The sequence below is a fragment of the Schistocerca serialis genome, chromosome 8 (assembly GCF_023864345.2).
Source record: "Schistocerca serialis cubense isolate TAMUIC-IGC-003099 chromosome 8, iqSchSeri2.2, whole genome shotgun sequence".
NCBI classification, from domain to species: domain Eukaryota; kingdom Metazoa; phylum Arthropoda; class Insecta; order Orthoptera; family Acrididae; genus Schistocerca; species Schistocerca serialis.
The window spans coordinates 443,454,291-443,466,518 of NC_064645.1; the positions used below are offsets into that span (position 1 = coordinate 443,454,291).

The 12,228-nt window shown below is 35.9% G+C and overlaps 1 protein-coding gene across 1 annotated transcript in view; it reads right to left on the bottom strand.

The window, feature by feature from the left end:
- The window catches only part of LOC126416797 (dipeptidase 1-like), a 504,557-nt gene that overhangs the window by 31,084 nt on the left and 461,245 nt on the right, over window positions 1-12,228 (bottom strand). The window contains exon 7 of the mRNA XM_050084666.1: window positions 205-381. Coding sequence (XP_049940623.1) covers window positions 205-381 — 177 coding nt within the window. The remainder of the gene's footprint in view (window positions 1-204; window positions 382-12,228) is intronic.

Sequence of the window (12,228 nt, forward strand, 5' to 3'; positions counted from 1 at the left end):
TTTCACTAATATATACTGTGGCCAACCTATCAATTTTTTCATATATAAAGTACACGATTACTTGTATCTAATTGTCCTTAATTATCTTCCAAGAAAACTGATGGGGGTATTCTCTAACATCTGACATTACCTAATCATAAGATAATATTTAAAACATAAGGAAACTAAGGGTAACATAGTACTGCTCCACCAAAAAATTCTCACCACAAGCTTCAGAACATCATCGTGGACATTGCGGTGATGATTGCAGATAGCCCATGCTGATGAATGTGAGAATATAACAGGTGCTTTGGTCACATTCAATGCATCCAGCATTGTTTGGTGTGATACATGTGAGAGGTCTACCATCATGCCCAATCTATTCATCTCTTGTACAACCACCTATCAACAAAAGAACAATGACTGCAGATTTCAGGACACTACAAATAGAAAAACACTATACTTTGAAATCAGACAGATAATATTTCAATTGGTGAACTGGAATGTTATTAAGAAAATGCCACATTTATCAGATTTACATAATTGGTGTTTTAATTTTACACTTAATTCTTCAGAATACCCTAGATGTGCATCATGAAAAGAGAGAGAGAGAGAGAGAGAGAGAGAGAGAGAGAGAGAGAGAGAGAGAGAATATTTACACAATGCTTTATACAACATCAAATCCATTTGCATATACCCAAAAACTGCAAATTTTACAATTTTGTGACACTACAAATTTATTTCTCAGAATATAACACTGATCACACACAATTCTTGAGATGGATTTCTAATTAACATAAAATTTTGTTATTGTTTAATTATTCTATTTATATACTTTTATTATTTTTATATTAAAACAAAATTTCTCTTATTTTCACAGGGCATTTATATCAGTGTATATTTTATTTTGTCTGAATTTGTTATGTTCATAAAATATATTAGAGGGTCTACTGAGAAGTATTTTTTTTATTTTTGTTTTGAGCTCTACCAATGTTGAAGGTATAACAGTAATGGGAAGCATATCTGGCTACTCAATTCCTGCCCACAGTGGACTATTCAGATATACTACTAACCTGGGACTATTCATATAGCTTTACCCTTAATGTTAGTACAGGTAAGAATTTATGAATGGTTATCAAAAATTATAAAAACTACTGTGTTATATTAAGAAAAGTTATTAAAAAATCCAGGAGTATGTGTATCATGTCTGAAATCAGCAACTCTGATAATAAAATTAAAACAATTTGGAATATTATTAAAAGAGAAACAGGTCAACCAAGAGCAGAGGAAGACAGTATTACCATCAAATTGAATGAAAACTTTACGAACAAAAAGTCAGAAGTTGAAAAAATTTTTAATAATCATTTTCTAAATGTTGTGGATATAGTAGGATCCAGGTGTTCATTAGAAGATGCTAGGCTGTTAATGGAAGAGGCCATACCTATGCAATTTGATACAATTGAAATCTCACCCACTTCTCCCTCTGAAATTAGGAAAATAATAAACTTGCTTAAAAGCAAAAACTCACATGGAATTGATGGCATTTCCAGCAAAATACTAAAAGCTTGTTCTCAACAGATAAGTAAGATTCTCAGCCACCTGTGTAATAGCTCTCTGGAACAGGGCATTTTCCCTGATAGACTGAAATATGCTATTGTTATACCTTTGCATAAAAAGGGGGATAGATCTGATGTCAACAATTACCGTCCAATCTCCCTTTTAACAGCTTTATCCAAAATTTTTGAGAAAGTAATGTATTCAAGAGTAGCTTCACATATCTGTAAAAATGAAGTACTAACAAAATGTCAGTTTGGTTTCCAGAAGGGTTTTTCAACAGAAAATGCCATATATGCTTTCACCAGTCAAATTTTGAATGATCTGAATAACCGAACACCACCCATTGGGATTTTTTGTGATCTCTCAAAGGCTTTTGATTGTGTAAATCATGAAATTCTGCTAGACAAGCTCAAGTATTGTGGCATGAGTGGGACAGTGCACAAATGGTTTAATTCGTACCTCACTGGAAGAGTGCAGAAAGTTGAAATAAGTAGTTCTCGTAACATGCAAAGATCAGCACATTCCTCAAACTGGGGAACTATCAAGAATGGGGTTCCACAAGGGTCAGTCTTGGGTCCTTTGTTGTTCTTATTATATATTAATGACTTGCCATTCTATATTCATGAAGAGGCAAAGTTAGTTCTCTTTGCTGATGATACAAGTATAGTAATCACACCTGAGAAACAAGAATTAACTGATGAAATTGTCAATACTGTCTTTCAGAAAATTACTAAGTGGTTCCTTGTAAACAGACTCTCACTGAATTTTGATAAGACACAGTACATACAGTTCCATACAGTGAATGGTATGACGCCATTAATAAATATAGACCTTAATCAGAAGCATATAGCTAAGGCAGAATATTCCAAATTTTTAGGTATGTCCATTGATGAGAGATTAAATTGGAAGAAACACATTGATGATCTGCTGAAACGTTTGAGTTCAGCTACTTATGCAATAAGGGTCATTGCAAATTTTGGTGATAAACATCTTAGTAAATTAGCTTACTACGCCTATTTTCACTCATTGCTTTCATATGGCATCATATTTTGGGGTAATTCATCACTGAGGAATAAAGTATTTATTGCACAAAAGCGTGTAATCAGAATAATAGCTGGAGTCCACCCAAGATCATCCTGCAGACATTTATTTAAGGATCTAGGGATATTCACAGTAGCTTCTCAGTATATATACTCTCTTATGAAATTTGTTATTAACAACCAAACCCAATTCAAAAGTAATAGCAGTGTGCATAACTACAATACTAGGAGAAAGGACGACCTTCACTATTCAAGATTAAATCTAACTTTGGCACAGAAAGGGGTGAATTATACTGGCACTAAAGTATTTGGTCACTTACCAAATAGTATCAAAAGTCTGACAGATAACCAGCAAGTATTTAAGAAGAAATTAAAAGAATTTCTGAATGACAACTCCTTCTACTCCATAGAGGAATTTTTAGATATAAATTAAGAAAAATAAGAAAAAAAAAAAATATTAAAAAAAAATTAAAAAAATAAAAATAAAAAATAAAGAAAAACAAAAAACACAAAAAATAAAGTTGTTATATTAACTTAAGTATGTTGTTAAATTAACCTAATTATGTCATGTGTTGGAAAATTCGACTCGTTCCACATCATTACGAAATATCGTATTCATGATCCATGGAACTAGAATTAATCTAATCTAATCTAATCTAATCTAAAACACAAAGACATTCATGAACACAGAATACCTGATAACTATGAACTGTAAGAGATTCTATCAGGTGAATATAATTAAACTCTCCCTATTTAACACATTATAACATGGAAACTAATTACTGTGCGAGTCCAAGCTTGGTAGCATTAATTTCTAAAGCATGGAGTGATGACTGGCCACACCACCATCTAGTTCCAACTATAGCCATCAGGTGCTTTGATCAGTCATTGTGATTCGTATCTCACACACCTGACCAGTCCAGTACACTTGTTGACACGTCAACAAAAGCAGCAGGGCTTTATCAGTGAAGCTCTATTATCAAAACAACAGTAATGCTGTAATTGCACTGCAAGAATATCGCTGGCTGAAAGGATTATGGATGGGTCCTCTTTCTCCACCTGCTGTGCAGAGCATGATGAAGAAGTTTGAATCCACTGGAGAACTGGGTGTCACTCCGTTAAGAGGCTGATGACTGGTCACACCACAGGTGGCAGATGAAATCGCTGTTGCTATGGCAGACAATGCTGTGTGTTAGGCAGTTGGCATGCTGTGTCATGACAGTTGAACACCCTGTGGTCCACTGTACAGAAAGTGCTTTGAACCATTCTCAAACAGTATCTGTAAAAGATCCATATCGTACGGCAGCTTCACCACAGGACGCATTATGACACGTTGACTTTGCTCTCCACTTTCTTGCAACGATTGAAGTTGATGAAGGCTAGCCCTGGACCATCCTATGGACAGCTGAATCTCATTATTCTCTGATGGGTGATGTGAACATACAGAATTGCGAGTGCAGAGATATTCACCTCCAGACACTGTGCATGATGTTCCTCTGTATGGTGAATGTGTGACCATATGTTGTGGCTCCACGGCTATGTTCATCATTATCCCATTCTTTTTTGAACAGGTTGGCACTTGAAGACCGAAGACATGCAGTGTGACTGGCCACCACTGCTGCGATATGCTTCACCAGCATGTCATACCCACCCTACAGAAGAGTGACACATTGAACTCAACAGTTTTCATGCAAGATGGGGCCCCAATGCACATTGCATGTGAAGTTCACCTGCTTCTCCAAAACACATTTGCAAACGACTGAATTATCAGCCAATCGTTTCCGAATGCTTGGCTGGCACAGTCACCTGACCTCACTCCCTGTGATTTCTAGTTGTGAGGCTATCTGAAGGACAGGTTTTACCAGGGGAACATTCACACATGTGCTGATCTGAAGTGCAGCATATCAAGAGAGGTAGCCAGCATACCCATGCTTCATTCTGCTGTGCAGAATGCAATCCTGGGCTTTCAGACTCTTCTGGGCACTGATGGGCACCATATTGAGCCCCTTTTGTAGCAGTAATGGTACTGATATGTAATGGTATGATCTACGATAGCAACATATTAAAAGTGTTTCAACTGAATTGATTCTGCATTATTTCTTTTTCCCATGTTCTTGACATTAATGCTACCAAGTTTGGTCCTCTTACAGTAATTAGTTTCTGTGGTTTAATTATAACCACCCAGTACTATCATTAGACAAGCAACCACTCTAAAAATAAGCCAAATGATGGTAGGTCTTACGGAGGAGTCAGATAAGGGTCATTATAAAAACAGGATGCACTGAGTAAGATCAGAATAAGCATTATAATATTGACAAAGCATTGACAAGCATTATAATATTGACAAAATGAATATGTAAGAATGTTCTTCACTGTCAGAAAGGAAAGGATATTGGATGAATTATTTGAAGGTAACACTGAGGAAATTTATGAACAGATAAAAACTAAAGTGAAAAGTATCATATTTGAGGGGCTGACTGTCAAAAAAATATCTGCAATGTAAGTATGGTGAGGTGACTGGATTAAATAAAGATAGCATATATATAAAAAAGAAATGTGTTCAATCAATGATTGAATGATAAAACAAAAGAAACAAGATGACTCTATAATGAAAAAAAAAAAAAAAAAAGTGGGGAGAAAAATAAGAACAGCAAAAAATGAAACTTGGGAAAGAACATATACCAATGTAAACAGTAGCTTAGGTTTTGGGAGAGTGAAAGAAATTCAGTCAGTATTAAAAGGACTCCATCAAGAGAGACAAGTCACAACAGTTCTCAAACTGATAACACATGAAAGAAAAAGAACCACTATTTCCAAAAATTATTAAAAGAAGATCATGGAGACTGTTTTGACCAAGGAATAGTGGAAGAAAATAAACAAGAAAATTACATGATATAAATTTCAGAAATGAAGGTGTTTTAAGTACTACAAACAGGAAAGAATGGTACACCAGATAGACTAGGCAGTTTCAATACAGAGATTTTGAAATATGGTGTTCACAAACTTTAGAAAATAACCCAAACAACAAAATATTACAGTTGATGTAATACTTAAGGAAGTGAAGTTACATTATTTCAGTGCCATATTTATGTGAGGGGATTGCAAAATATTCTCATATTTTCGAGGAATTTGTGCTACAGTCTCAGGAATAAAAAAGTTTGGTAAAGTAATAAGAAAAAAAACAGGAAGATAATTTTAGACCTTTTGTAGACCACATTTTCAGTTTAAGACAAATTTTGTAAAAACAGAAAAATAAAAAATATTGCTTTAGCTTTCACTGATTTAGAAAAAGCATATGATACTGTTCCAAGGAATCTGCTCTGAAAAGCATTATATTTCACAAATACAGAGGACTCTTAAATTAAAATAATACTAGAAACATTTGAAGATAGGACACACCAAACCAAATTCAGTATTATACTTTTGCAGGAACTTAGGTCATCATAGTGCAATATGGAGAGGGTGCAGATTACATGAGAGATGAGTTAGCAATAAAATAATAATAAAAAATGGGATCTTAAGAGTAATTATCAAAAAACAGAATATCTTATCGATGACCTAGATGAACTGTACATAGCATTAAGTTTTATCATATCGATTGCTACAGCCACAAATTTGTTAAAAGACAATCCCATTTTCCACTTTGGCTCTTATACAATTAGTGTCACTTATATTACATGATCAGCTGATTTCAACACTGTCATTGAACATTGATGGGAACACAATCAAAAAGGTCAGTAACTTTTGTTACATGGGATCTATTTTCGAAAAAGAGGGAAAACTGTATGTTGAAATTAATAAAAGAATTAATACTGGCTGGAAGATCATTGGGATGATCAACTCAGTTTTACAGAGCAGTTATGTTACACATAGAACTAAAAGACTCATACCAAGCCAGTATTAGATTATGTAGTCTCAAATGGAGCAATGACCTGGACAACTAATCAGAAACAGTTCAATAAGATGGCTCTTTGGCAAACATCAAGAAGAATCTCACGAAAAGAAAAACAAGGAACAATTGAATGTTAACAAAAATGGAAATGGAAGGAGGAATACGTGACATGTCAGATAGATGGACATTGAAGTGCTAAGGACATGTAAGAAAAAAGAGAAGACAGCAACCTATGACCATCTCGTTCCCAAATGTACAGTTTATAATGAGAAGACTTGGTGCAGAAGAATACATTCAAGGTCAAAATATTTAGAGGAAATTCTTAAAAAGAGAGAGTTTAATATCTTTTTGCACCTAAAGAGTGGTTTTGCAAGGGTTTGAGACAGGGGATGCTGCAGGGAATTTAACCAATAAGCCAATTGACTCAGTTGAGAGGGAAACTTATTTGTCTGGATGAAATTTCCTATGGTGAATATATAGGGTCAACTAAGAAGATTGTAATTGACTCCTAACTTTTATTTAGGATTTTAATTACAGAAATGATTGCACTAGCAGACGTGCTTCCACACTACTGGTCAAGTCATCCTGCAGGGACACTGACTGTTTATCACCATTCTGTCTGCTTCACGAAAACAAACCTATAAAATCTAGAGCCAGCAGGATCTTGAGGCTAATTAACTTCTTCGCAGCAACTCCAGCCTATGACTCTGGCTACATCCATCGATGACTGTTTCTCACTGATTTCCACATCTAACCTTATTACTGACTGCTTCCCAACTGTTTCTGGATGCTCGGTCCTACAGTTTTGTTTCATTTTCCCATTCAACCCTGAAATGACATAATGACAAATGGTTTCTCATGGTCTTATTGGTTACCCTGATTTATTGTTCCTCACAGGTTGAGTGGAAGGGATATGGATCTCATTAGATTGCTTCTCATAATGTAGTTTGCGCCCTCTCTCTTTCTCTCTTACACACACACACACACACACACACACACACACACACACACACAAACCCCTCACAGTTGTCCAAATCTTATCCTTTTTTACCTAAGGATCTTCCTTCATTAATTCTGTCACATCACTTGTGCCTTAACTTGGTAATAACCTTGCCCCAATGATTCTATCATGTTATTCATTTCTTTACTGTCTAAGGATCTTCCCTCGTTAAATCTGTCACATCACTTATTTACAGGCCCCCCTCTGTTTGGTTGTGCCTGTGGCCCTATGGTGAGGTGTTCTGAGGAAATTTCTAAAATGCTCAAACTCTGTCTTTACCTTAGTTGCTTCCAGTACTGTTTACGGGAATTGGCTTTTCATTGTGGATGCAACAGCTTGTATGCTAATACATGAAAATTGCTGAGTTGCTGATATGGTGGAGGAGAAAAATCTTTATGTTGAAAAACTTCAGTTAATAATAATAATAATTACTGCTATAGCATTTTTCAAGATATAGGTATTGTAATGTAACAGACTTACACGTATAACATTTGGTCGACAGGACATCCACAACTGAGCATTGTGGAATCAGATAATGAACCATTTCAGTTTTGAATAATTTTATTAGTTCAGTCATGATTTTTAGGTGCCACCCTCTCCCTCTTTTCACTCCTACACTTCCACCCGTGTTACTTTTTGCTATTAACTGTGATGTGCACATCATCATCATCATCATCATCATCATCATCATCATCATCATATGCATCAATTGGGTCAAATCCAATACACACAAAAAACATCTTTGTGCAACTATTTATACTATATAAATACCAAAATGGTCCAGACCATACACAAATGTTGGAAGAAGTAGACTCTTGATGCCACTGGGGAATCGTCTATTAGGACACTCGGACACTCATTTACAATATGGCTCACTGAATGTCACTACAGTGACACGTACTGTCAGCTGTCAGTTAAAAAGGCATGTTTTACTTGCACATACCTTCTCCACTCTGGTATCAGAATTGGAATCAGAATTTTACTGTCTCACAACGTAAAAGTTAAATAATTGATTTTGTGTACAGGAGACTCGTCAGCTTATAACTATGATAAATTATACATGGAATACAATATTTTTTGTATGATCACAATAAAATCTGAATATTATTTATTATTATTGTTTTTATCCTGTTCAGGTGGTCAGATCATTAAAAAATTCATCAACAGAATAATAACATTCCTGCACCACTCCCTTTTCACTGCCTCAGTTTGGACCTTTCTAAAATTTGTGTCTTTCATTTTATTTTATACTTTCATTACCATATATTGTGCAGTCTGTGCAAAAAGATTAAGCCTGTGTGTAGGCAGCATGAAACTTTCTTTGTTTCTAGTTTCGTAATTATTTGATAAAAAGAGTTTAGGGTTATTACTTGTGAAAAGAATTATTTCATACAGATACAATGAAGGAACACTTAGTATCTTAAGATCTCTAAATATTAGCCGACAGGATTCTTTTGGTTTTGCCCTGCATATGTTTTTGATAATTTTTTTATGCAAAGTTAATATTTTTGTCATGTTGCTAGTATTCCCCCAGAAGACAATACCGTATCTCACTACTGACTTAAAGTAACTATGGTATACTACTTTTTTGTGTCTATACTAGTGACATTGGCTGTGATTGTCATAGCAAACACCAGGCTGTTTAGTTTAATTTTTAGATAATCTGTGTGTGATGACCGTGATAGGTTTCTGTCGAATTGCATTCCTAAGAATTTCACATGCTCTGCTTCATTTAGCTCCTTGCATCTGTGCATAATGTGAATATCATTATTCGAGACTGTTATTTGTTAAGCTGTACCCACCTCTCACAGGTGATGAAAGCCGGGAACTTTAACAGATGGGTTGTCAGTAAATTCATGATTTCAGGTTTCCACAGCTTGCCACTCACATTTCCACTGAGTATTGGGATTGAACCCAGTGGAGAGCATTTGGACTCTTTTATGTGCTGGTCTTCTGGATCTGAAATGTTTCTTGGCAGTGAGAGTAAATCTTCATGAAGAACTTGATGACAAGGTTGCAGAGAGCTGCCTTTAGATGAAGGGGAGCTCTATAGATGTTCAGTAGTATTGGCAGCCAGCATGTATGTGTTGTAGATCTGACTGTGCCATTAATGGTTCTCATAGCTGCATTAAATTGATTTTCTACTTTCTTCATACGAGTGCTGCAGAGACAAACTGGTACGCAATAATCTGCTGCAGAGTATACCAATGCAAGGGATGCTCCATGAAGAACTGATGTATTTGCTCCCCATGTGCTAATTGCCAGTTTCCTCATCTGGTTCACTCATGTCTGTACCATCTTAGCTTTGTTGGAGAGGTGTTTACAATACGTGAGTGTTCTGTCTAATGTGACAGACTCGGGTACATTGACAATGCCAAGAGCACCAAACAGTGGGGTCATCTTTGTTGATGCTAGGTGGTTAGAGAGGTGGAAAAGACATACTTCCATAATGGAAACGTCTGTCTGCTTATATTCATGAAGTTTAGTAGGGCATTTGTCAACTGTTCTTCACATACAGAAAGATCTTCACTCTGATTTCATACTGCAAGGTCATCTGCATGTTGGAATTTCCAGCAGGTCAAGTTTGGCAGGTCTACTGTGGACAGATTGGATAACACTGGAGCAAGAACAGAGTCTTTAGGCAATCCATCATTCAGTACATGCCATATGCAATTGTGTTAGTCTAAATTATCAAGCAACTTTTAATGAGAATCTTGTAGAGAAACCATTTGAGTTATAAAACTGGAACTATATTGTGAGTTTTAAGAAATAAATAAACACTAATCTCATTATTAAAAAGTTATATAAGTGGCTACAACCTCAATCAAATGTCTCCATTTATGGCAAGTTGAAAAAGAGAGAGAGGGAGGAAGAGACAGAATGATCTATACATGCATATGATAAACCCCTGATCTCATTTGTACTAAGACTGCTCTGAGTGGAATGCACAAGTTCTAATTAATGTTCACCAGCCTGCAGTCTTCAACAGTTGTTGTGCCCTGCACAGAAGACAGCACGTAGGTCATAAATCCGATACAGTTTGTTTATATACAGGACGCAACTCAATTTTTATAAGCAGAACACGAGAAACTGCACAATTTCATTCCACTTTAGAGTCACAAATAATGTCTATTCTTCAACAAATTAATGAATTGCATATTTCTGAAACTATGTTCACACTGTTCTCAGCTATATATCCATATAACCATACTTGCTAATAAAGTCTTAAACTGGCAACAACCATAGCAGACAACATGTCTGTCCTCTGAGGCTTCTGAACCAGCTCTGGTCTTACAGCCGAACCATTTCGCCTGCCATCCAAATTAGGCAGGATCCGAAGATCACCAAAGTGCTTCATCTGCCTTTTTGTTTAGCAGTTGTTTATTATTCTGGTGGGTATTAATACTTGTGAAATAACAGAATGATATTACACTATCGAGAGAGAGATGATTTAATTTGAAATGCAAGTAAATCAACTGTTTATTTTGTCTAATATTAATAATGGATGATTATCATTTTGGTGTGCAACTTCTGAATGCAGCAGCTTATCGTGGAGAAGGACCACAATTTAGGCGATCTCTCTCATGATACCCTTACCAAACAAACTATCTGTCATTGAAACCTTACATCACATAATGTAATCTGGCCACTTCTGCCTTTGCAACTGCTCTGAGAAGAGATTTGTGTACCTGAATATGATAGCTGCAAAGCCAGAAATATTACAAGTTCAGTTTAGTTCATGCTCAGTTTTGGCACTCTGTTTGTTCAGTCTGATTGTTAAGGAACATTTTTGTAATGGGGAAGCAACAAGTAAAGAAACTATAGATAAATCAAGAATGTAAAAAGAAGTTTTGCTGCGTAAAAAATAATTTATAATATGATAAGAATGTCACAGTCAAAAAAATCCATTTGAGAGTTTGTCACAACTTAAATCATAAATATGATGAAATATTCTTGGGCTTCCTTTGAGGTGGCTGTATTGAAATTCCGTGATGTTTCGATGAGAGTGACACTCATTGAAATGCTGTGGAACTTCAACACAGCCCCAGACGGATGCTCAAGAAGATTTTGTCAGCATTATATATGGGAAAGTCTAAATTCACATTTAAGTTATACCTGTTCACTAAATTTATCAATCTATTTAAGTTAACATTTTGCATATTTTGAGGGCAACATGTGGGCAGGGGTTAGCCTTAAATTCTGTTTTCTGTTCATCCTGAATTCCTACAAGATTTGGTGCTGGATGTGTTCTCGTTCTTGGCATACATAAATGATTACCTGAGACAAAGACTGTGATATTTGCTAAAAGTTACTTTGAAAATGCAGGAATAATTAGCGAATCACAGTAAGTTTTAGGAAAGACTTGTCAACTGTTGATGTTATAGACTTAGTAGTCAAACACATACATCAAGAGTTTGAGGATAAAGGATTTGCTGAAGTCACCTTTTGTGATCTAAGTAAGGCTTTTGACTGTGTAAAGCATAAAATACCCCTAGAAAAAACGGAGTACTTTGGCATTTGTGGTGACAGCCTTAAACTATTGAAATGATACCTACAGGATCACAAGCAAGCTGTTTGTGTAGGTAAAGAAAAGCCCAGTTCTGAATTAGTTAAATAGTTGGGTCAATGTGGAGGCTGGCCGTGTGGCATTGCCCGCTCTGCCTGTGAGTGGACATGTGGCCGCTCCTTCAGCAACGTCCGAGCAGGCACACGGGGGGAGGAGTTTATTAGTGATTGGGAGCTCCAACATTAGGCAGGTG